Here is a 26,578-nt window from a genome sequence, read left to right on the forward strand (position 1 = left end):
TCATTATAGCACAGAGCCCCCCTCTTCTCTCACCCACTGCTCAAGCAGTTCCTCAGAGGGGCCAAAAATTTAAGGCCACCCAGGAGAGCTCCAACTCCAGCCTAGGACCTTAATTTTGTCTTGGAGAAACTCACTCTTCCTCCTTTCAAGCCAGCTGCTACTGCAGATTTAAAATTCCTTTCCTGGAAAACAGCTTTCCTTTTAGCAATCACTTCTGCAAGAAGGTTATCTGAATTACAGGCCCATATGGCAGTGGAGCCTTTCATCATCTTTCATGCGGACAGGATGTCCCTCAGAACCAATCTCTCCTTCATGCCCAAGGTGGTATCCAGTGTGGCTCTTAATCAGTCCATTCATTTGCCTACCTTCTTTCCTAACCCACAGAACAAAGGGGAATGGATACTGCACTCCTTAGATGTGCATATACAACTTAGATTCTACTTGGACAGAACTAAAACTCAAAGGGAATCTGAACAACTGCTGGTGGCATTTGCTGCAGGGACAGAGGGGAAAGCTATTTCAAAGCAAACCATTTCAAAATGGATAGGCCACTGCATTCATTTCTGCTATAAGCACCATGGAAAACCTATCCCACAGGGCATCAGACCCCATTCAACCAGGGTGCATCTACCTCTACAGCCTTTCTCAGGAGCGTCCCTACCAGGGACATCCTAGAAGCTGCTACCTGGAGTTCTGTACATACTTTCACCAAGCATTATCATTTGCCAATTTTCTCTAAATCCAGAGCTGGCTTTGCCACTGCAGTCTTGCAGGGCCTTATAGCTGGTCCTAATTCTATTTAAATTCCTCTTCCCAACCTTAGCTTTGGGAATCTACCCAAATGTAATGACTGCAACAGTGAAACATGAAGAACATAGTACAGTTGTGTACACTTACCACAAATGTAGATGTTTGAGTGTATTCACTGTTGCAGTCCTGGTTACCCTTCCTCCAGCCCCCTTTCTTCTTGTGGCTATACCTCTACTCTCCCTTACTATGATCAAAAAGTTTTTTGGTGTATATGCTTTTTTTTGGAGGTATATCTTTGTAATTATAGTTTTAATTGCTTTCTGTGGGGCACCTGACATCTGGGACAAGAAAAACTGATGTAATGACGTCGGCTGCATGTTTTAGACCCCTGGCGACCTGACGTCAGGGACAGCATGGGATGCAGGACCCAAGACTTTGTTAATCAGGCCGACTGAGGGCTACTGCAAGCAGATAACCCAAATGTAATGACTGCAACAGTGAATACACTCCAACATCTACATTTATGGTAAGTGTACAAAACTGTACTTTGTGCTTGAATACAGAAATGGATGAGCTTTGTTTTACATGGGCGATGAAACAACTGCATTGATTCACTGTGATAATTTTATACTAAGTAAAAAAACGACACCAAAAATCCAATTGGAGACAATAAATCCAAACACAGGACTGCAAGTAATAGTAGGTTAAGTGCTTTCACTCACTTTTATTCACATTCTTTAAGAATGCCATGTGACTTAATTGGTAACTATTTATAAATGATTTTGAATGAAAAAGATTTTGTTCTGATGAAGCTCATGTGAATAAAAGTGAGTGAAAGCGCTTAACCTACTATTACTTTCAGTCCTGTGTTTGGATTTATTGTCTCCAGTTGGATTTTTGGTGTCATTTTTTTACTTGGTTTTAGTTTGTTTTGAGTGCATTTTTATTTTATAATTTTATACTACATTGATAAACGACATTAAGCAAAGTACTTCTCTTACTGTATTCAAATGTATTTGGACAAATAGATGGGTAACCATAAATTCACCTCTGGTTTAGCACCCCTATCCCTCTTGAATAGGGGAAAAATGGAATTGTTCCAGCATCTCTTTGCTCATTCCATCTCTGGGATATTCATATACAAAATATAAGGGCTAGAAACCGCCATGAGAATGTAAGGGCAGGCTGCTTAAGGTCCTCACAGATCAATAAACTATTAAGTGCCTATGAAACTATACAAACTAATACTAATACAAATATTTCTGAACTTTGAATGTAATATTGACAGGGTATGTAGAAATTTCACTGTTCTTGTGTGCCTCTGAAATCCATTTGTCAAAACAGTTCTGGAATACTTTCGTGTACTGCTAAGGACTAAAATTGCCCCTCAAGGCATTACATTACTTTGTGAACTTGCAGGATTTAGATATTTTTTTCTGGGTAAGTAAGGTTTGAGCACAGATGACAAGTGTACACAGCCATGCCACCTAAAGTTTAGAACAGACTATTCATTTTGGTGTGCAGTTTTCACTGAATATTAAGCAACTGAATCTGTTCTTTAAATATGTCATTGTTAATTAGTGCCAACAAGGAAAGCAGAAAGACAATGTGAAACACTGAATTGTATCCCTTTTCCATGAGGCACATCAGGTATAAAATTCAAAAAGATACTGATGACCTTTAAAGATTTATACAACTGCAGATAGTACTGCATAAAGCTTGTGTTAATAGCAGTATTTCATATTTTAGTAGAACTTTCAACACATTTTATTAAAATTCTCTTGTATGTAACGTGCTTCAAATGATTTTGACTATACAACAATGTGTAACCATTAACCTGCAGTGTGAGTAGAAAATTGACTGACGTTAAGAGCAATTCCACACTTTAAGCAGAAACTTAAACTCCTAAACATACTACCTGAAAATAATTAATAGGAAGTAGGTTGCAATCCTAGTTCTTTATTAATATCATTATATAATACTTTTGACATACTGAAGTTACATCTTTATAATAAACCATGTCACATATTTGGATTTTTGCCTAAGTGTACTTTTATGGGATGTGAATATAAATTCCTGTCTTACCCGACAAGCAACACTGTGGTTTAGCTGGAAGAACAAGGGTGGGTTATCATTGACATCTGTAATTTGGATGGTTACATTCACATCCTTGTACTGTGGTGGGTCTCCATTGTCATTAGCACGGATAGTCATTATATAACTGGATATCTGAAACATAATAATGATAAAAATAATTAAAGCAAACCCTTTGTACTAGTAGCCTGTTAATTTCTTTTAGACTTCGTATAATTACAAACACATGACAACAATACTACACAAAGCTCCTTTAAATCCATTAAGCTGCAACTTCAGTAAAACTTTATTTAAATATTTGCTTGAAGCAGAGGAAAACAGTCTAGATCAAAATGTAAGTTTTTCTGGCCACTGTTTTAGTCTGACACTATAACTTACTGGTGTACTTAACGCAGATAGCAGAATAATCTGGTAAACAGGTAGTCTGTGCATTAATATTTTACTGATTTTGAAGTACTTACTGGTTTACTTTCAGTTTGTGACATGAGAGAGAGGTCCAATATACTATGTGTCCAGCTCTGTTTTCACGTGTTTTAATTCCAGAAGAGGCATTAACAGAATCAGAAAATGAAAGCACAATCTCAGTTTACTTTGTGTGTGTGTGTGCGTGTGTGTGTGCGTGTGTGTGTGTGTGTGTGTGTGTTTGTGTGTGTGTACTGCAGTTAAATATTTTCTACGGAGTAATTTGAACCTATAGGCACAAAAGCAATTCAAGGGTGCATGAAGAGCAACACACTTCTGCTACCAGAGGGGGTCCAGATTACATGTGGCATCACAGAAAACATTCAAGAGATTGCTTGCATCTGAACTTCAAGGTGTGAAGGTAACAATATTTTTTATGTTCTGTGCAGTATGTAGGATTTTTTTATAACATTTGTTTACATGAGAAATAAATGATAGTCCTTCTGGGTTATCTGCTGCTAGAGCATAGTTGTGTCTTTTTGTTAGTTATGTAAGTAAATCGTTTAATACCAATGAACTAGATACATTGATTAGCATGTTCTGTAGCATACAGAAGCACCAGAAAACTTAAACTGAATATAGTTCTGCCAAAGTACCAGGAATCCAAACCACTCAAAGTAAATCCAAACAATGAAATTTTATTACACAGTAGGTCACAAAGTTAAGCCCTTTTGTCCAATATGATAAAGACTTCATCAGAACTGATAAACAGTTACTAATGGATTGAATAAATATAGTTTCAAGTTAGTCACATGTGCAACTTCATAAACCACGGAATAAAATTTTTGAAGTGACAAGTGCTGTTTAAAACATAGGATGTTAGACACTGCTCAGTAAAGAATATTTTTAAAATGTATTTAAATTGTAAGACTATAAAAATGGCTGTTTGGATTCCTGTTACTTTGTGGTACCCATGTTTTTTGTTTTGGTTTAGTGTTTGGTTTGGAATAGAATTACTTCCCTTTGTGGTTATTAAGTCTTTTTTGGGAGCTGGCCACATGATTCTCAGGATCTTATGGCTCCCTTGGATTCAGGCATCCCTAAAGCCCCAAACCAATGAAGAGTGTCCACTCCACAACCAGAAAAGTATCCAAAACGTATAATCCAACCTTTTATTTCCATAAGTTTTTATTTCCACAAGTTTAGCGCTTTCTTCCCTCAGGAAGTCCTGACTGAGGGAAGAAAGCACTAAGCTTGTGGAAATAAAAACTTGTGGAAATAAAAGGTTGGATTATACGTTTTGGATACTTTTCTGGTTGTGGAGTGGACACTCTTCATTGGTTTGTGATTTCTGCATCCCTAAAGCCCCATCAGGAAAGGAGTTTGAAGCATTAGCTGGAGATCTTACCAGGTGGGTTAATTTGCTGTCCCAGGTGGTGCCAACTCAGAGTGCATTTCTGCAATCCATCATGCATTCTCAGAGCATGGCCTTATTAGCCAGGACACTGAGGTTGAAGCAGAATGAGGCACTAAACTTCATCATGCCCAAATAATCATCGAAAAGGTCCCGTACCATATATTAACTAACTATAGAACTCTATCTATGACACAAGAAAGCCATAAAACCTTTTTACGGGAACTAGAATAACTCAGTGTTAAACCCAATACCATTTTCCTAAGTAATCTAAACCATCTAACTATTGCATGTGAATCCTACACCAACACTAATGCACAAGCACAGAGATTCCTGGACTTTGTCAGTATAAATCCCCTTGAACAATTAGGGAGAATACCCACTAGGGAAAATAACAGCTTGGATTTTGTCCTTATTAATATAGGAGCACCTTGCACCATCCCTTATGTTCATCACTTGTTAGGTTTGACCATAAAGCAGTCTTCTTCAAAATAAAATTGAAACCAGACGTCTCTTCCACCAAAGGTACATTTAGAAATGTATTTAAAACAAACTGCCTACACTTAAGTGATACATTAGGAAGCTTCAAATCCTCACCAAACCCAGTTAAAGCCACTGAATATGCAGAAATATACACCACAACACTATAGCAGCTGCAGAGCTGCAACTGTACCCCTTAGGAACAAGTGAAGGGCAAACCCCAGAAACCAATACACATGGTGGAACCATAATATCAACAAGCTTTACAACAGAAGGAAAAGAACTTTGACCAAATGTACAAAGAGTGATTCCCAGAATGTTACAGCCCTTGTCACTAAAATAAACAAAACTTAATAAAACACAGAAAAGACAAGTTTGAGGTTAAAATAGCTATCCAAGCAAAAGACAGTCACAAGGCATTTTTTAGTTATGGTCATAATCTCAAAACCACAAAACAGCAACATGATAAGCTGATTGTGAATGATGATACCTACATTGAGGATGAAGATATAGAAAAACTATTGGCTGATAAATTTACCTCTAGCTTTATCCCTCTCTCCACTCTGTCTATCCCACAAGCTATATCTGAAATGGGCTCTCCTCCAGCTATCACATAAGACCAAGTCCTAAAAGTGCTATCAAAAGCTAAAAACACTACATTAATGGGTCTTGACAATATCATTGGACTTAGTTGCATCTTAAATAGCATGAAGAATTGTTTAGCCACATCCCCTAACAACACTGTTCAATTTCAGCCTCCATACAGGTTTTGTCCCAAGCAAATGAAAAACAGCTACAGACATTCCCCTGCATAAAGGTGGACCTTCCACAGACCTAGGCAATTGCAGACCCATAAGTCTGAACAGCCTCATATGCAAAGCCATGGAAAGACTTATCATGGAACTAATCAATCAGGACATATGCAACATCCAAACACTGGACCTTTCTCAACTTGGATTTGTCGAGGACAGGTCATGCTTACTCAACCTGGTGGATTTTTTTTGAAAAGGTCACCAAAACAATGGATGAAGGCAAAATGGTACACACCACATGGCTCAACCTGGCCAAGGATTTTGATATAATTCCCTCTTTCAGGTATAGCAAAAAGGATAAAAAAATGAGAATAAACCCCTATGTTACCTGCTGGATTGCCAACTGGCTCACAGATAAGACACAGAAAATCAAAATAGGGATAGTTACTTCCATAAAGAGACCAGTCACCAGTGGAGTCCCCCAGGGTTCTGTGCTGCGACCTCTCGTGTTTAGTATGTACATTTCCTGAAGTCAAAGCCAATAGCAAAGTCTCTCTCTAACTACATTTGTTGATGACTGCAAGCTAGGAGTGGTCATTGAATCCCCAAATGACTTACTCATCCCACAGGAAGGTTTGTCCCATATAAATAATTGGTGCCAAAATCATGAACTGAAACTAAATGACAAAAAATGTACTACTGTATCCTTTGGAAAGACATCTACCCCAGGGAACTACCACATTGAAAATATGCCCCTTACAGTTAACCCAGTTGTTCAGGAATGGAAACTTATGTGGACAGTGCCCTAAGTTTTGACCAACATGTGTCCATTGTTGTAAGAAAGTCCTTCTATATTGCATAACTTATAAACAAAGGGATTTTGTCTAGGTCTAGGGATGTCCCCATTTCCTCAGCACTCATTGGGCCAATTATTGAATATAATGCCCCCTTTGGAATATGTCTTTCCAGACACATGCAACAATGAGAATGGCAAGAGATACCAAACTAAAGGGATACAACACCTAAACAACATGTCCTACATGGACCAATGCGAAGACCTGTCACTATACTCTGTATTCTACAGACAGCTAAGAGGTGACCTGTGTCTGGCATTCAAGGCATCATCTGACTCAATACTTATGGGTCTACTACACATCAACAAGTCAAACAGCATCAGAAATACTCAGTCTGGGGATCTAAGCCTCTTCTGCAACATCAGAAGAATGATTTAGACAGACAGGCACATCTTGCATAGGATGCTGCTGCTCTGGAACAGACTCCTCATCCACATAAAACAAAATTAATTCCTGTGCGTATTCAAATGTAAGTGTATCTATGGATAGGAAACAGAAAATGCACCCCAGGACTGCCCCCTGCACTACTAATGGACAGAGACACCTCCTAAATGCTTTATCCCATGAATAGATCACCTGAAAATATCTATGGCATGATTCTAGTTATTCTTATTAAGATGAATATATAATTTCAATCATGGGATGGGTAAGGCCAATCTGTAACTAAATGGGATAGGTTATTTCTAGCACGAAAAGGGAAATCCCCTAGGTTTAAAATGGCCTACTAGGGCAGCTAGCCTAGTGCTTACCTATAAATCTATGTATAGATTGCCCCACAAGGTAACAGCCACATCCATCTGTTACTTGTACCTTGTGGCATTCTACAAAGCCACGATACATGGAGGAACAGTATGGACTTATGATCTTGGGGCGGTTTGTGGGATAGGAAAAAGAAAATGAGGCCTCAGTTCTCTTTTCGCATATATGCCGATGCCAGCATTATACATAACACTTAAACATACCTCTTCTCTGTCAAGGTGTTTGTTCACTTCAATCTCTCCTGTCATTGGATTAACAAAGAACTGTTGTTGTGGGTCCCCATTCTCTGTGGAGTATGTGATCTGATTATGCATCTGCCCATCTCTGTCATCAGCCGATACCTGTAAAATTCATGGAGAGTATTTAGCTGGACAGTACATCTAAACTGTGAAAAAGAGGAGAAACAAAACTGAGGATACATTCTATAGAGCTTCGTATGGTGTATGCTGACAAGCTAAATTTACTATGTGTAAAATAACTAATACCAATTGCGTCACTAGCATCAAAAATTGCAAATTTAAAAAGGAAAATGACAAATGTGTGCATTTTATGGATTCCACTTAGAACCCTTTGCCCCTTCCAACAGACAAACAAACATACACACCCAAGCACACACTTATACATAGACATATTTGCAAAGTTTCTTGAGAGCTCATATAAATTTATATTCTTGCATGTGGTCTACACTGTTTTTAAACACTGAATCCTTTCTGCATAACTTCTGAGTGCAATGTCACCTTTGGAAACAATGAAGTACAGTTGTGTAAAATCTTACCATGACAGTAGATGCCCCTCTCTTCACTGTTGCAGTATTCTTCACTTTAGGAATGAAGGATCACCTCACTAGCAGACTGAGGAGAGGGTAAAAAGGAATGGAGTTGTACTGCCTGATTCAAAGACAGCTCATTAACAATCTGGACATAGAAGAATTATTAGTATGAAGGGACACCCGATCCCTGTGAAAAAACAAAAAGGAAGGGATGGCCATAAGGACTTGAAGCTCAGAAACCGTCTGAGCAGAACTAAGAGCAAGCAATAAGACAGTCTTCCAGGTATAATGTTGCAGAGAAACTGAACCTGTAGGCTCAAAGGCAGCTGGGTCAATTTTTCTAAAACATAACTAATGTAACAAGGAGGAGAAATAGGCTTCCTTGGGGCCCTGAGATGCAGGACACCTTTAAGAAACTGTTTGACCTCAAAGCGAGAAGCCAAAGGAGGATTCAAGGGCAGACAGGCATAAATAGCTGACAAATAGATGTTTTCAGAAGAATAGGCCAAACCAGCCTACAGCAAATCACACAAATAGGAGAGAATCAGAGGGACCACACTGAAAAAGGATCCTGGTTATGAGTATGGCAACAGACAGAAAATCTCTTCCATTTGGACATATAAGACTTTCTAGTTGTAGGTTTTCTTGCCTCCTGTAAAATCTTTAGGACTTTATGCATGACAGAGGTCAAAGGGTAAAGTAGATTACTGAAAATGAGAGGAAGAAAAAGAGAAACAAGACTTCCTGTAAAGAGGGTGAATAGGAATAGGAACGTAAGCATCAATTCAGATCCAAGGACACCAGAAAAGCCTAAGGTAGTAAAAGAGGAAACAGGGATTGATGAGTAACCATCCAAAAAGAAGGAACCTTGAGAAAGGTGTTGAGAAAGGACAGATCCAGAATAGTTCTCCAAGTGCCCTCCTTTCAAGGAACCAAGAGCATCCTGGAGTAAAAACCCTTTCCTACTTGGGAAGAAGGGACAGGTTGAATCATTCCATGGTCCACCAGGGACCCAAGGGCCTCTGAGAAATGAGGAAGTAGTCCCAGACGAGGTTGGAGAATCCCTAAAAAAAAGAGGGAGGGACTTCCACACCATTAATTAACCCTGACAGATGATAGATGGAACCCAAGAATCTGAGGTGATGAGATGCCAGTTTAGAAGGCAGAGGGAGAGACAAGGTACCTCACCAAGGGGTAGGGAGGCAAGATGTCAAAGAAAAGCAAGCTTGTCAGATAAAGAAGACTTCTAAGCTGCAGAAGCTTGAGAAGACTTAGCAGGAGGAGCTCACCTAACACCCTTCTTGACCTGACAAGGCTGCCTGCAAACAAAAGACCTAGTAGGTCAGTTTTTCTGGAACTTAGGGATAGTGTACACAAAAATGTGTTTAAGGCCCTGCAAAGCTTTATCTTTTTCTTGAAGAAACTCAAACATATCAGCAGACGCAGTCCCAAAGAGATTTTTAATATCCAAAATACAACAACTTGGCCTCAATTGCAGGTGCAGCCAAGAATAACACCGCATGACAGACTCAAAGGCAGCAGCTCTGAAAGTGGCATCATCAGCATCACAGCTGCACTTGATAGAGTGGCAATCCACCTGAGAGGTAAAACCTAAAATAGAGCAGACTATTTTGTTTCAGAATCAGGGAGGTCAGAAATAACCTGACAAACGTGGGCAGTCGAGGCCAGAGCATGTTTGGTCATGTTGTCTGGTAATTAATGGCTCAAAAGGCCAAAATAGAAGCAGTATAAACCTTCTTACCAGTTCTCTACATTACCCTACTATCCTTATCTGAAGAAAGAAGCTTGGAAGATGGCAAAAGCTTAGAAAGCTTCTCAGAGGAGACTGATACCACAGCAGAGTCAGCAAAAGGACACTTAAAAACAAAAATTGATAATCCTCAGGAACCTTGTAGAACCTGTCAGGTTTCTTTGAATCAGGAGGCTGAGAATCAGGATACTTAGAAGCAGCTGTAAAGGTGTCTAACAAAGCAGCCAACACAAAAGGTACTGCAGAAGGTTTAGGAGTGTCCACTTAAAGCAGCTTATAATACCTTTTCTGGATAGCTGACACTTGAGAAGAATCACACTTAAAGTATTCCAACATTCTAACCATTGTGTCCCCAAAAGACAATTCATCAAAAGGAGATTCAGGCCTAATGGACTCCTCATCTTCAGAATCATAAGCCAAAGCTAAAGACATCTGGGAAGAGTAAGACAAGGACCCTTCATCAGACTCTGAATCTTCATCTGAGGAATCAGGTTCCCTAGTCTGTTTGGAAGGAGTTGAAGTCCAAGGAGTGAGTAGGCATGAAAACCCCTTGAGGAGGCTTCAGGGTCATTGAGACATTAAAAAGGCCCTGAGTAAACTCCACTCCCTTTGAGGATCATTAGGGTGTATAGAAGAATGTTTAGTCTTCTGCTTTTTCGTGGTAGGGCCATCAGCTCTAAGAAACACTGGAGGTACCAAACTCTGACAAGATTCAATAAAAGTACCCAGAACCATTTCTCTGACCAGAATCTGCGGAATCCCTCTAGGGGCCTCTAAGATAACTAACCACAGTTCCCCCTCAATGTCCAGAGCAGATGCCTGCAAAGCTTCACAGGACATGTGAAATGAAGGATCCATGCCTGCCTCTGATGGGGTTGTGGCAGAGAAATTTGACAAAGACACCAGATGGCCTACAAAGCTATCATCTGCTTCTACAGAAATGTCTGGTAGAGACTGGACAGCCAAAGATTCCATCTGAGATTTCTTGGCCTTCTTCTTACTTAACAGTACCTTGGGGTTATTAGATTTCCTCATGCTATGCTAGGCTAACATTTTAAGCCACTGGTTTTTGACATAGATGGCCAGGGAAGACTTCTAAATGTCTTAGGCACAAATGCCTTACAAATGCTACAGGATGTATGGTTGTGGGAGGCACCCAGACAAAAAAGACACTGTCTGTGGCGATCCTTATGAGGAATCTACAACCTACGCTGACATTTTCCCTTCTTGGATGACATGAACTTCAGGTAACCAAAAGCGAACAAGACCAAAGGAAAAAGAAAAGAAGACCTCAACTATGCACTTATCTGATGGGTAAGTATTCAGCACAGCAAAAGGGTATTCAGACCAACGAACAATGATGGCGTTTGAAATAGTGGCAAAGAAGTTCTGGGTAACTGCATCTGTACATCACCTTTATGCTCTACATCCTGTATATGTAGAATACATGTGACATACTTTATCAAAAAGCTTTGTTATATTAGTCGGATATTGGGCTATCCTTGGCAGGAGATCCCTAAGGTGAAGAATTCTGCAACAGGGATATAGAAGGACATCCACTCATACAGCAGCAGGTTCTCTCATTATATAAGTTCTTCAAAAGACAGTGATAGGCTATATGTGTTGAGCAGAAATGTTTTTTGGCTTAAATCAGAAATCAGATGAAAAGAGAGACTGTATGGCTCTATGTTTATCGAGTCAGAAGAAACAGCAGATTATCAATATGAATCTGATAGAGAAGCAGAGATGTTCTGGCATAAGCAGAAAGAAACATACTGGTGGTTTATTTCACAATACAGCTACCCACACATTCACATGCTAAGTGTAACTTCCACTGGCATCTGTTCAGGGTGCCTGTGGACCCCGTACTTTGCTTTGCACTCCAGCATTGCCTATGTCACCTTGGACATGGGCTAATCTTTTCTTATACTGCTACTTAATTTGCTTCTTTTCAGCTTCCATTTCTGTCAGTTCTTTCCACTTTATCCTTTTGCAAAGCGTTCCTTTTTCAGTAGTTTCTCCACTTTCCTCCCATAGAAATATATCCCACTCTCTTACCCCCTCACTATTATGTGAATAACAAGCACTTCTGAGTGCCCCATAGGGTTGCCACCTGCCTCTCTTTGTGCACCCATTTGGGCAGTTGTGTCCTGTGGAAAAAAACATGGAAAGTGACAAACATAAAATTATAAGTTATACATTTTCTTACGTTTACACTAATAGCAGCATAAAACAATTATTTTGTACTGAAATGTCTTAATATCACACAAAACAGTAGATAAAATCCAGTGTACAAAAATGAGTTTTACTTTGACAAAAAAACAAATGAAGTTCATTCCATTGCATTGGTTGTGAATACCATTTGTCCTATAAAATCATACATTTCAATAACAAATGTTCCAATCTGTAAATCTGAAAATGTGACAGGCCTACTGACCCCTAACACTCCATACCCATCATAGGATCATAAGATGTTATTAGGCTATTGGCCCAGGGGCCCTTATAAGCCTTCCCAAGAGTTTAGCCAGCACCCAAAGCCTTGTCCATTAGGGACACAGGTGGAATCCTAGGGGTGTATTTTCTGTTTCCCATCCAGTTATCCAGGTTGTGCTTCAAAGGGGATAATGAGGTACTCTGCTTGAGGTGGAGTTGGAGTCTATTCCATATGGGGGGAGTCTTTGGAACACAAATCTGTCCCGCCAACAAGTCCTGTTGATGTCACAGACCAGGTTGTGCATGCGGCTTACTCGAGTGGAGCTTGACTTGCGGATATGCAGCAGTCCCATCAAGGTGGGGTCTGAGATTAATTTGTATTCCAGACAGAGGTCACCTCTGAATGAAACTGATTGGAGGGACAGGGCTTTTAGCCTATCTGTGTAGGGTAGATGTTTGAGGCCCTGGATTCTTCTGGTGAAGAACCTCTTTGGTCTCTCCAGCTGCTGCATGTGTTTTGTGAGGTACATGCCAAAGGGGGCATTGTACTCAATAATTGGCCTTATAAGGGAAGAATACAGGGATGTTATGACCTCCTTGTCCCTGGATAAGATACCATTACTTATGAGGTGTGCCACATAAAACCCTTTCATACAATGGAAGTGGTCAAAAGTCAGGTTGCTATCAACCTGGGTGCCCAAATCCCCCATGACTGATTGCATGCTTAGGACATTGTTATTAATGTGATAATATGTGGGGACATCACTCTCCCAAAACGGGATGATGATGCATCTTTTGGCATTCAGCTTGAGGCCATGTTTCTTGGACCAGTCATTTGTTTGGGTGAGACCCTCTTGGAGGACGTCCATATCACTTGGGAAATTGATGGCAGTGCCCAGCTTGCAGTCATCTGCAAACCTGGTCACCCATAGTCCACAAGTTTTGACATGCACCTCAGAGAAGTATATCCCGAATAATAGAGACCCCAAAACCAATCCCTGGGGTACGCCACTCATTAGAGGTTTACTGCCTGAGGTGGCTTCCCCTAATTTTGATTGTGGGTTCTATTAGTAAGCCAGTTTGCTACCCATCTGATAACATATGGATTGATACCTAGTTGAGTGAGTTTGCCTATTATGCCTGAGTGGGGGAATAGTGTCAAAGGCCTTGGCCAGGTCAAGGTAGGTGGTGTGCATTGTCTTTCCTTCATCCATGGCTTTGGTGACTATCTCAAAGAAGTCGACCAGATTTAACAGACACAACCTCCCCTTAACAAAGCCAACCTGTGTGGGACTGAGTGTTTGGAGGTTACCAATGCCCCTGTTAATCAGGTCCATGATAATCCATTCCATGGCCTTGCAGATCAGACTAGTTAGGCTGATGGGTCTATAATTTCCCAGATCAGTGGATTCTCCACCTTTGTGCAAAGAGATGACAGTGGCTGTCCTCCACTCGGCTGGGACAAAGCCGGTACTCAGGCTTTGGTTGAATAGGGTGCCTAATGGTGCTGCAAGTTCATGCCTGAGTTCATGTAGGATACATTCTGGGATGTTATCGGGTCCCATGGAGGGTGTATTTTTTGCCTTTGAGAGGGCAGTGATGACCTGTTCCCTAGAGATAAGGGGAGGGGGCAGGTACTGGGGATGTCCTGATTTATTGATGGGAAGGGCAGAGGAGTGAAGTTTTCACTGAATCAGTCAACCAGTAGGTTGGCTATATCTACAGCATTTGTGTATGTGGTATCCTTGACCACCAGTTCTAAAAAGATCTGGGTGCTTCCTTTGAGATTGCTGACATATGTGAAGAAAGCCTAATGACTGTCTCTAGCAGATGTGGCCAATTTGGACTTGAAGTTGGCTTTAGAAAATTTCACTAGTGCTCTTATTTGCTTGTTCAGGCTAAGGAGAGATTGCTTCTAATTGGGCCTCTGCCCCTTCTGGGTCCTGGACAGCAACCACCTTTATTGCTAACTTTGCTTTGCACAGTGGTGACCAAAGGAACTGAATACACTATTTAAGACATAACCTAAAGATTGTCATATACAATGACTTTAATGTTAAGTTATCCCACTCCCTAGCTATGCATTTGTAGCATCTTTCTCTCCCAAGTCACAGGCATTCTACACTAATTTCTAGATTATAACACCACCAAAGATCAGTTTCGTTTTCTCTCCTCCACACAATTACCCCTTCAAATATTATGTGTTTTCTAAAATTCTCCCTATCAAGGAACTTAAAAGTGCATTGGTCCCTTGCTAAATCAGATTCAGTTTCGAACATCCAAAGGACATAACACTGAAATTCAAAACACTGGAGACCAAAATCTTGAAAATTCAAAACACTGAAAACTCAAAACTTTGAATCCCATAACACCGGAAAAACATAGGAAACCAGCATTTAATATATGCCAGCACAACTGCATACAGAAGCAAATAAAAAACAAAGCATATTACACTTCTCCAAATATAAGCAGGTGGCTTCCCCCACACTCCCTGCTACTTAAATATATCAACTCTGAAATCGCACTACACAGAACAAAACAGCAAACATACAATTCCGCACTTCTTGACTGCCTGTTTAAATTGTAAAAAACTATCCTCAACCTTCTCTTAGAAACACTACTTCACTTTTAAAACATTACACATTACTATATATCTCTCCAATACTTACCAGAGTTTCATAGGTAGCCTCCGTCATGTTCCCTTCCTACTTGCTATACTACAACATAACACATCTTAGTGTAGTGTAGTGCGATCTTGGAGTTGATATATTTAAGTAGCAGGGGGTGCCCCCTGCTTATATTTGAAGAAGTATAACTTGGTTTGTTTTTTATTTGCTCCTGTACGTAGTTGTGCTGGAATATAGTACATGTTGGTTTCCTATATTTTTTCAATGTTATGGGATTCAATGTTTTGAGTTTTCAGTGTTTTGAATTTTCAAGATTTTGGTTTCAATGTTTTGAGTTTCAACTTTATGGGCTTTCGATGTTCTAAAATGAATCTGCTAAATCAAGTATATGTAAAAAACTCTTGAATTTGGGTATGTAGTCCTTTATAATATGCAATAATAAATCATTCAGTTTTTGATGCAAAAAATGTGTTTTTTGTATTTTATTTTGTTGATAAGGGAGCTAAAACTGCGTGCCAAGACTTAGTGAAAGACTGCACCCATAATGCCTCATTATCTGAATTAATGTATGGGTTACTTTCTTCCTAGACAGAAAAGCTTCCAATTAAGATCTTACAAGTAAGGCACCATGCATTGAAAAATTAACATCATTTGAAGAATTAGTAGTGAAACCACAATGTAACAAAAAAGTTGCTCCTCTAAAGGTGGATGTTTTGCTTATCCATAATGCTTTACAAATTAATGTAAATGTTTGCTCACTTCCTCATATTACATCATTTTATGGGTGGGGTTATAAAGAAAAATGAAAAACTGAGTGAACAGTGAACCTAAAAAATTAAATTAAACAGCACACTATAATCTTCATTTTTTTAATTACTTGTAACTTTAACATAAGGAGTAGAATTGGAAATGAAGTTAATTAGAAAAAATATGGTTCAGAAAGTGAACAGTACACTTTAGGTTTCCATTGTTATTTCAGCCAACACTGTTACTTATCTTTCTAGCCTACCAGCTTCAACATGTATGCTGGAGATGGATCTCTACATCAACAAAAATGTTGGCCTTAAAGGTGAAAAGGCTGACTTTGCAATCCAACCCTATTGTGATGTTTGACATATCTATACTAAACATGTCTGTGTCTAGAAATGATTCATATGACACCCACATAATGACTATGTTGCTCCAAACTATTGACCACAAATGGCATTATTTCTTTCTAGTCAGTTATCCATTTTCTGTCCATGTTACCAAGTTGGGGTCCCACTCACAAACTCTTTGAAGTTCATAACAAACGCATGTGACCCAGGTCTTGCTGAAGTCCATAGCAGCAAGCACATACAACTGGGTCCCTTCTGTCCACTGTACTGGCTACCACACCACAGAAAAACTGGATCAAGAAAAGAAGCCATATTGATGCACACACATAACAAGAAAGTACTTAGGAACTGAAGCAATCCCTCCATGCAGTGACTTTCTTTGTGTGGGAGTGACAGGCTAGTACTGTGCATAGATATCATAGGCATTGTACTCTATTGTGCTTCTGGTCTACAAGACAAAACTCTATGGTTCACTAAGTGGATCAACATGTGCCATGGCTAACTCATTTAGTACCAGACAGGCAGCTTATATGTTCCTTCTGTTTTTACTGTTCTGAATACCCCTGAAGTTTCTTCCTGGTAATTTTCCCATTTAACCATTTGCCCTTACTGTACCTCATTAAGTCAGCATTTTCCCATCCTTTCCTAACAAACACGGAGGTGAAAAACCCTTTGCACTTAATCAGTATACAGAGTAAGAAATCAATTTTTGTGCATTCTCTTGAAAAAATAGTGATCATTTTCTCTCTTTTCAATGCGTCTCCTAAAAGCACAATTTATGTATATCCTAGAATTCAACATGTTTTTTTTTTTCTAATTAAAATAGTTAAGACCAGAAATTGAATTCAGCTGTACTGTTATAAATGATACAATTACCTTTTACTGATATAGACTAATTATTTTACAGTAGCTTGATTATTTTTTTCTCCAGAAACGTACAGCTCTTACTATAAACTATTAATTTAGATGGATGACTTTTGGTTCTAATATATGACCGCAACATACATTTTACTTTCCCCATGTAATGGTTAAAAATGCCTCTCAATTGTCTCGATTTTGGAGGGACATATCTTATGAGTTCTCAACCATTTTTCCATACCTCTTAAAATTTGATAATATTTTGAGAAGTTCTAAGTTAACTGTACCAGCATTTGAAAAGTATCCCTAATATGGGGCTTTTTCACTAATTATCTTTTGCTTAGTTCGTAACTCTGGAATTAAAGCTTTGTGCTACAGTATAACACATGCTTGTCATACCAAAAATGTATGCAATTGCCCACCAATTATATTTGTTGTTGTTGTCTTTCGGCTTTTCCTGGTTAGGGGTCGCCACAGCGGAGCTCTGGTGCCCACCGATTATATTTAGCCTGTGTGAAATAAAATGTGTCTTTTTCTGTCTTTCTCTTGGTTGGCTGATAGCCCATTCAGTCCTCACTCGATGCTACGTTTGTACCACTTCCTTATGATTCACTACCTGGCAGTTGTGGAGGGCAAATTTCACTAATTTCAAATCTGGATGGCGTTGCTATGGCAGGGATAAAGCCAAATTCATTACCTACTATGTTACGCAGGGTACTTAAGTTAATTTATGTGGTTTGTTCTATTCATCCCTGATAATAAAGTGACATTCTCCTAGCAAAAGACAGTTTGCCTATTTTCAAAGTGATTTGAAAAATGCCTGATTTGCAAACAGTTTTATCAAACTTCTGTGTTGAATGAGATCTGTGTTGAACGCTATGTACTGTATTGGTCCACCTAAGTTAAATTAATTTCAGGGCTTTTCCACTATACATTCGTTGACAGTACTAATAGTTCAACTTCGGATAATACATTTTCCTGAGGTACAAATGTGTATTTGTTTGCATGATATTTTATACATAATCTAGAGTGATTACAAAATACTAAAAAACTGCTGATTTGCTTGGTAGTACATTCCTGCAAACAGCAAAACATCATTTTATAAAATAACCTACTTATGATGTCAAAACGTGTTTACCATTTTAACCTATGTACTTTTCTACACCAATACATTGCTTCTTCAGTAGACTTTGCAATAAAACTGACTCTTTCCAAATTACCTTAAGGATGACTTCTCCAACAGGAGTGTCCTCATTAACATCTATGCTGTACGAGTCTTGAAGAAACTGTGGTATGTTGTCATTGATGTCTGTCACGTTAATAATAACTGTGGTAATGTCACTCAGGGTGGAGGACCCACCTCTTGCACCCTCCACAGACAGGAAGTAACCATGGCATACTTCATAATCAAGGCTTCCCCTCACATACAAAGCACCTGGATTAACAGAAACAAATGCATTAAAAAGTGTATTGTTTTCATGTTTCAACAGAACAATGCAAAAGATGATCAAATAAAAATTATTAATGAAGTTGCTGTCATTCATACTGCATAGATCAGTTTTTATCATGCATACAGTTATACTTTCTTAAGAGCAAAGCAGGTGAATACTTCAAAAGACAGACAGCATGCTTTATGTATTAAGTTATGGCTGACATTCTGAACCAAAAATAATATTGTTGTGTTATTTAACAGTGTTGTAGCTGATGGTAGACAAAATGTAGACAGCTAAAATGCAAAATGCTGACTATGGTCTGTTCTGGAGACTGGAATGAAGAAGGTGATCCACTGCCAGATAACCAGCTTCATAAACATTTTTTTAAACAGAACAGTTTTCAAAATCAGTTTGCATAATCAGTGCACTGCATCATCCCAATAAAATGGAACTAACTGAAAAACAAGTCATACAATACAATATGAAAAAACAAACAAACAAACCCCAGCACCACATTCATTACACAGGATGCAGATCTCCTCAGAGCATCTCTTGGGATTAGAGTTTTGTTAGAAGATCTTTAAAGAAATAAATTCAAGCAAGGTGCACACTCTTCTGGACATTCTATTTTACATGTGGAGTGTTTCTCTCTGGGTCTCTGCTCAAAATGGCTTCGTTCCAAGTCAGACTATCGCGGTAAGCAAATGTTAAAATAAAAAATAAATACAAATATTTACACCTGATTTATTTTAAGCAAGTTACATGCTCTTGGGATATTTGCCTACAATTTATATTAAGAAGCAAGTTAAAGCAATCTGCATACTCTTGTGTATTTACCCATGACTTGAGTCATGTTGGCATTAAGCAGAGTTTGGTAAATTAACCCTGGCAAAATGGACAGATTCTCTATAGTATACCCACAAGTTGGCTTACTGCATTGTGTTTTGAATCTGCATTTAAAATCAGTTTTATTTTTATTTATGTATTTATTTTACCTGTTTGTTGACCTGATAAGCCCACTGGACAAACTGTCCATTGTCAGGGGTGATCTCGGAGTACTGTCATGTTAAGTGACCTACCTAAAGTCACACAGTAGGCACATGAAACTGGAAGGAATCCCTGTACTCTCTGGACTCACAAATTAACTCATTAACAGTTTTGAACTAAGATTTCTTACCTGCTAGTTCTACAGTATTTAACATAGACATAGGCCATGCCCTGATAAATGTATTTATTGGATTTTCTCTTACACTGCATAATCTTGGTTAAATAACAGTTCAGGCATCAGGTTAACGGGTGCTTTCTACAACTTAATTCCTTAAAAGACTTTCAGCAGAAAGCCATATTCTGTATTTGTCTCTGGAAAATGCAATCTAAACATTTGGCAACTTTATTAATTACTACACCTAATTACTAGATGTGGGTGAATACCTGATGACCTTTTTTTACTATCTGTGTCAGTCAGCCAAGCAATTCAAAAGGAGACCAACTCTGGCTGTCACCCTGGGACTCTGTGGATCAAGGCCCAGTTCCACCTAAATGTCTTTGGTCAAACATTTCTCGTGTGTGTTATTGGATTAAACAAATGCACTCTCTGCCCTCAAGTTTCTTTAAACAGAGTACAGTCATTCATTCTCCCTACATTTTTTGGACTGTAACCTTGAGTCAGCCCAGACAGAAACAGACAGGTGTGTAGTTCATAGTCACTGAGACTTGATGGGAACTGTTACAAGTAGGTCACCTCTATGGGTTAGAGGGATAAAGCCTTGATGTTTCCCCAGCTACCTCCATAGGTCAGAGGGATGAAGCACTGACATTTTCTCAGCCATCTCCATGGATTAGAAGGACAAAACACTGACATTTCCACAGCCAGCTCCATCGGTCAGAGGGATAAAGCACTGATGTTTCCCCAGTCACCTCCATGGGTCAGAGGGGTAAAGCACTGATGTTTCTCCAGCTACCTCCATGGGTCAGAGGAATAAAGCTCTCTGACTTTTCCCCAGCTGATCTGAGTTTTACTAGTGGTTCAGACACTAGAGGAGTTGGTATGGAGGAGGTGAGAATGGAGGGGGTAATGCTAGCTCACCCACCTCAGGAGAAAGAGTGCCATGGCTAGTCCAGGGGAGGACTTTGACCCACTTTTGCATCTGCAACATACAGAACTGAAACTAGAGACAACATCATATGCAAAATACAAGCATTAGCCAAAGTCATGGCAGCTGTTGCTAGGGCTTAAAGAAGAAAATACCAGTCCCCAGAAAAGATAATGGCATCATTCTGAATTCTTACCTCATGGATAGCAAATATGTAGAGCTATCACTCCTGGTAAAAAGAATGGATCAATAGGAGATCCATGGGGAGTCTAGACTGTCAGAGGGAGGATTGAGCAAAAAATGGTAAAACTTATGATACACAATTACTGCTTGACTTGCAATCTCAACTTCAAATGAATGCTATATATACCTGACCCAACACTGTCTACCTTATGGCTTGAATGTTTGAATTTAAATGCTTTGCTTTCAAGGGTATCCATGCACTTACATGAAAGATCTCATACCTTCTATATCAAATATTACAAAAGGTGCAGTGTGTTATAAGCAACAAATAACAAAAGATAAAAATAATGCACCCAAAGGAAGCAACGAGGGTCACAATGGTTAAAACCACTCCTTTAATAAAACAAAATATGCCCTATGCTGACTGTCTAAAAAAACTCCAGCTATACTCTATCACATATTGTCTACTCAGAGGCAATCTCTGCTTAACATACAAGGCCATGTCAAACCCGGAGCTGTTGGGCATGCTACACTTAAAGAAATCTTAAGCCCCCAGAGCCACACGCTCCAGGGATCTAAACCTTGTCATCACAACGAACAAAACATGCTGGAGGGATAGGTTCCTGACACAGAGACTCCCCAGACTCCAGAATAGACTCCCCATACATGTCAAGCAGAGTGCCTCTTTGGCCTCTTCAAAAGGAACATTGATGATTGGATGCTCCGCTAGGTAGTCCAGGATAAGAGGGATGGAAGGTTGTGAGGTATTGCCCCCTCTGGACTGGCTCCAGGAGCAGAATCTTTTCCATTTTTCTGCATAGGATATTCTGGTGCTGGGCCTTCTGGCTTCTGTGATAATGTCTAGGACCTGTTTGCTTAACAGGGGCCCCTTGTTTGCCTTTAGAGTGTTAGCCAAGCTTATAGTTTGAGAGTCTGCAAGTCTGGGTGCAGCATTTCATCCCCCCCACCTGAGTCAAGAAGTCTGAGATCAGGGGAAGCTGGCTGGGAGGCTGTAATGTCAGGCTGTGCAGTAAGGGGTACCAGTGTTGTCTGGGCCAGTCTGGAGCAATGAGGATGGCCTTTGGTCTCTCCTCCCTTATTTTGATCAGTACCTTGGGCATAAGAGGCAGAGCAGGGAATGAGTACACAAAGAGGGTGTTCCAGAGGAAGGTCAAGGCATCCACCTTCACACTAGGTGGTAATACTCTCTGGTACAGCATTTTTTCAGCTGATGGTTGAGAAGCAAAGCAAAGAGATCCACCTCTGGAGTCCTCCACTCCTGAGTTATTTGTAAAAAGATTTTCCTGTTGAGCTACCATTCATGGGGGTTCAGTAAGTTTTTGCTTAAGTGGTCTGCCAGGGTGTTGTTGATCCCTGGTAGGTGTTGGGCTAGTAGGTGTAATCTCATGGAAGAGGCTGTAAGCCAGAGGTTCATGGCTAGCCTGCACAGAGGGTAGGAATGGGTCCCTCCCTGTTTGTTGATGTACCACATTACTCTGGTGTCGTTTGTTTGGATAAGGAGAACCCCTGGCTTGAGATGGGGTTTGAAGGATGTCAGAGCCTTTTGTACTGCCATCATTTCCTTCTGGTTGATGTGTAAGGGAAGTTGCTGGGCATTCCAAAGACCTTGGGTGCACCTGCCTTCTGCAATGTCTGAGGCATCGGTGGCAATGGTCTGCCCGGTTGGGTGAAGGGTGAAGGAAAGACCCTTGTTCTTGGCACAGGCCCCTGCCCACCAGAGAAACTCGGCCCTTATACAGTGGCTCAGAGGGAGAGAGGTCTCCAGAGGTTGAGAGTGCTGACACCAAAGGTTCTTTAGATACCACTGAAGTTTTCTCATGTGAAACCTGGCCAGAGGAATTAGAAGGATGCATGATGCCATGTACTCCAAGGTTTTCAGGAGCTTCCTCGCAGTGAGGTGACTTCTGGAAGCCAGCTGGGTAAAGTAGAGAGGCAGGAAGCTCTGTTTTTAAGGGGATAGGAAAGATAGAAATAGGAATTTGGGATGCTGTCTTCAGCAGTGCTCCCAAGAAAATGATCTTCTTGGAGGGAGTTTGTTTTGATTTCTTCTCATTGATCGTGTACGTTAAGGAGGTTAGGAAGGTTTTGACAAAAAGGAGGACCTTTAGTAGCTTTTCTTTGCACTCTGCCTGAATGAGGCAGTTGTGCAGATAAGGGTAAATCTGTATATTTTTCTGTCCGCAAAAGGCTATGGCTGGGGCTAAGCATTTGGTGAATACCCTGGTAGCAGTACATAAGCCAAAGGGTAGAGCAGAGAACAAAAGTGTGTTGTGAATCTGCTCTGAAGCGAAGGAATTTCCTGCAGGATTCCCTTATGGGGATGTGGAGGTAGGCATCTTTTAGATCTAGGGTAACTAAAAAGGCATTTTTTGTCAGCATAGGAAGCAGCTGCTGCAAAGTTAGCATTTTGAATTTGGGGACCACCAGGGAGGTGTTCAGAATGGATAGATGCAGGATGGGGTGCCAAGTGCCCTCTTTTCTGGGAACAAAGAATAGTCTGGAATAAAAGCCTTTTTCCTGTTTGATCTGAGGGAACAAGTTCTACTGCCCCTTGGGATACGAGACTTTGGACTTGTTTCAATGTCTCTGCCCACTGATTTGGAGGTAAGTCTGGGTACCCAATTGGAATTGTTAGTTTGTTGAAGGAGAATTTGTATCCCTGAAAAATGATCTTTAAGACTCATTGGTCTTTTGTTACAGAAAGCCAATTTTCTTTGCAGAGGAAGAGCCTTCCTCCTAGCTTTTAGTGAGTGAAAGGAGGGGAGAGGGAGTCATTAAGAGTTTTTGCCATAGGGGGATGGCTTAGAACTCCCTGCCTTTTGAGCAGGAGTTGTCCAATGATTGGTTCTCTGCTGTCCCTGTGATAGGCCCCTGGTGGTCTGTCACTGTGGGGCTTACCTTGCCCCTGTCTGCTAGGTGCAGGAAAGGACCAGTGTTTTGAGGGAAATTTCCTGCTGAACCTATGAAGTTGCACCTGAAAGACATCTTTAACTGTTTGCATAGATTTTGCTTTGTCTTCCATCTTTTTAATCACCTCTTCTGCTTTTACTCCAAACAAGCGGTCCTTATCCATGGGTGTATCAATTAATTTAGGTTTGGCATGATCAGGGAGAGTTTGTTCCTTCAACTATGAATATCTCCTAATGACAGATCCTGACACTGCTGCCCTGCTTGAGGCTTTTAGGGCATCATATCCACAGTGTAACGAGTGTTTGGTCACTTGACAAGAAGAGTGCAGTAAATCTGCTAACACTTTCGAATTGGCACAGTCAGGAAAGGTTGAAATCTTTTGCTTTAATAGTTCCAAAGTGTGTTGCTGATATTTTAACATGTGGAACTGACAGCTGAGTGCTCTGAAAGCTAAGGTTGCAGAGGTGTATACTTTTTTACCTCATATGTCCAGAGCTCTGGAATCCTTGTCAGAAGGAATAGGATTCTTGGCAGAACTAGCCTTAGCTCCTTCTGGTCCTTGTGTAATGACCTCTGGGTCTGCACAGGATTTCTCTACAGGTATTTGTGAGAATCTGGTACTCTGTAATACCTGTCAGGTTTACTGGGAGTAGGTGGGAGAGCGACAGAAGCTAAGCTGAACTCATGGAAGACATCATCCACTACCTCTAAGATAAGGGGGATGGCTAAGGGTCTGTGCTGGGGCAGGTCTAGAAACTCTTTTAGTCTTTTCTTAGACTGAGGGAAGTCCTGGGATTCCCAGTGGAAATGTTCCCTGAGGGTCTGAAGGGTTTCCCCAAAGGAAAGATCTTCTGGTGGGGAGGCAGAAGGAATGGATTCCTCTGCATCTGAATCCTCATAAGCAGTCAGAGGTAGTTGTTCCTTTTCAAAATCTAAATAATCAGATTCCTCAGAATCCTGTTCTGTCAGGATTTCAAGAGAAAGGTCTCTTTTCCTTTTAGAAGTTGTGGCCTGACTACCCCTGTTAAGGGAGATAAGATCCTCCACCATTTTAAGCATTTGAGCTTGGGGTGGTGCAGCAGTAGTAAAATGGTGGCCAGTGGTAGTTTTCCTAGGAGTGGCCTTGCTTCTAGGCCTAAGAGTATCCATCTGTCTGAGAGAAATGATATTTGGATGAGAAGACATCATTTTTTGTCTAGATTCAGTAGTGCAAAAAAACCTCCTCGGAAGCCAATGCCTGTGTCGCGGCTCCCGACCCAACCGTAGCAAAGGTAACCAAAGGCTCGGAAGACGAAGAAGATTTCTGCAGCATACTAGACTCCAAAAGGGTCTCGGTAGAGGCCTGCGAAAGTATCGCATCAGGCATCAGGGGCAGCGAAGGCGCCTCACTGAATTCCGGAGAACTGACGACCTGCTTAACGGAAGAGTCGTCAGAAGGCTTAGCCTTGTGTGGTCTGTCTCTGTCTTTATCTTTATGTTTTTTCGGAATTTCTACAGATTGTTGGCTGACAGACACCATTTCGGATAAGGAAGACAGATGATGAAAATACCTGGCTACAATAACAGCTCTATGACGAACGGTTCTCGCATTAAAGAGGGCACAGAACCGGCAACGGGGGACATCATGGTCTGGGACTAAACAATTGACACAGTATGAATGGAAGTCTCGGTGTGGGATTTGATTTCCACAAGCGAGACAATTGTTAACTTTTTCAGACATTGGTTAGTGCAAGAAAAAAGGATCCCCAACGAGGTACTTAGCTTTATACATTTTCAGCTGTAATTCAAACTCTGGTAGTGACTGACCAGCACACTTGTGAACTGCTTCTGCTACGGGCTCCATGGCAAGAAAGACTGGGGTAATGGCATCGGCTGCCTTGCTTTATAGCACTGACGACCTGACATCAGTCTGCAAGCAACAGCAGCCAACGCAAAAAAACATTGACTCTGGTATTCTAGTTGGCCGAGGGCTACCACAGCAGGGATAACCCACAGGTCATGACTGCAACTGTACTCTGGAATAGACTGCCCATACATGTCAAGCAGAGCACCTCCTTGGCCCTCTTCAAAAGGAACCTTCACGATTGAATTGGGGATAGCAAATTCACCCCGGGATCACATCAGTCACCCTGCTAGACAGGGGTCCAGGGAAGTAAATATTGTGTGAAGAAATATCCAGGGAATTGTTATGGCTAGGCTTGTATAGGCCCTAGGACCAATAGCCTAGTACCAACCTATGAACCTATGAACAGTGAAACATGAAGAACATTAAGGGCTAGTAAATTATAGGCACTATTACTTGAAGATGTTTTGGTATCAGCATGTTTGGATATATTTTTTTTTAATTTAAGTAGCTTTTCTTCAACAAACAAAAACACAAGAATTTTAATACTTAGTTGGTGAGTTTTAGTAGTTTTAATTTATAACTCATGGAAGGCACAGGGTTACTGTATTTAATATGTGCAACATACTTTTTATATTGGGTTTAATTACTTAATAATGTTTTCCTGCTTAATTGCTTCATTGGTTATGTATAGTGATTTATGTGAATGTCAGTATGTATTTAAGAGATGCATGGGCACCAGTATTTTGTATTCTGATGAAGTCCTTAGTTCATTTTGGACGAAAGTGCTCAATAATTCTATTTCGTTTTATTAAAGGAATGGTTTTAACCATTGTGACCCTTGTTGTTTCCTTTGGATGTGTTGTTTTTAGCTTTGGTTACCTTCTTTATCAGATCAGAAAAGGTAGACCGGTGGAATGTAAAGAGAAAATGCAGGAAGTTTTAACCACCCAGGAGTGTGAATAAAAATCTAGAAAACTGAGCAAACTGATTAACTTCCTGTACTGTAGTGCTGCGTCTGTCCTGTAAAGAAAC

The 26,578-nt window shown here is 40.3% G+C and overlaps 1 protein-coding gene across 1 annotated transcript in view; it reads right to left on the reverse strand.

The window, feature by feature from the left end:
• FAT2 (FAT atypical cadherin 2) overlaps window positions 1-26,578 on the reverse strand; it is a 1,015,713-nt gene that overhangs the window by 154,646 nt on the left and 834,489 nt on the right. Inside the window, exons 16-18 of the mRNA XM_044069413.1 lie at window positions 18,281-18,495; window positions 7,709-7,846; window positions 2,836-2,979 (exon numbers count right to left, since the gene is read on the reverse strand). Of these exons, the coding sequence (XP_043925348.1) occupies window positions 2,836-2,979; window positions 7,709-7,846; window positions 18,281-18,495 (497 nt within the window). The remainder of the gene's footprint in view (window positions 1-2,835; window positions 2,980-7,708; window positions 7,847-18,280; window positions 18,496-26,578) is intronic.

Source organism: Protopterus annectens, chromosome 4.part0, assembly GCF_019279795.1.
Source record: "Protopterus annectens isolate FY-2018-M chromosome 4.part0, PAN1.0, whole genome shotgun sequence".
Classification (NCBI taxonomy): domain Eukaryota; kingdom Metazoa; phylum Chordata; order Ceratodontiformes; family Protopteridae; genus Protopterus; species Protopterus annectens.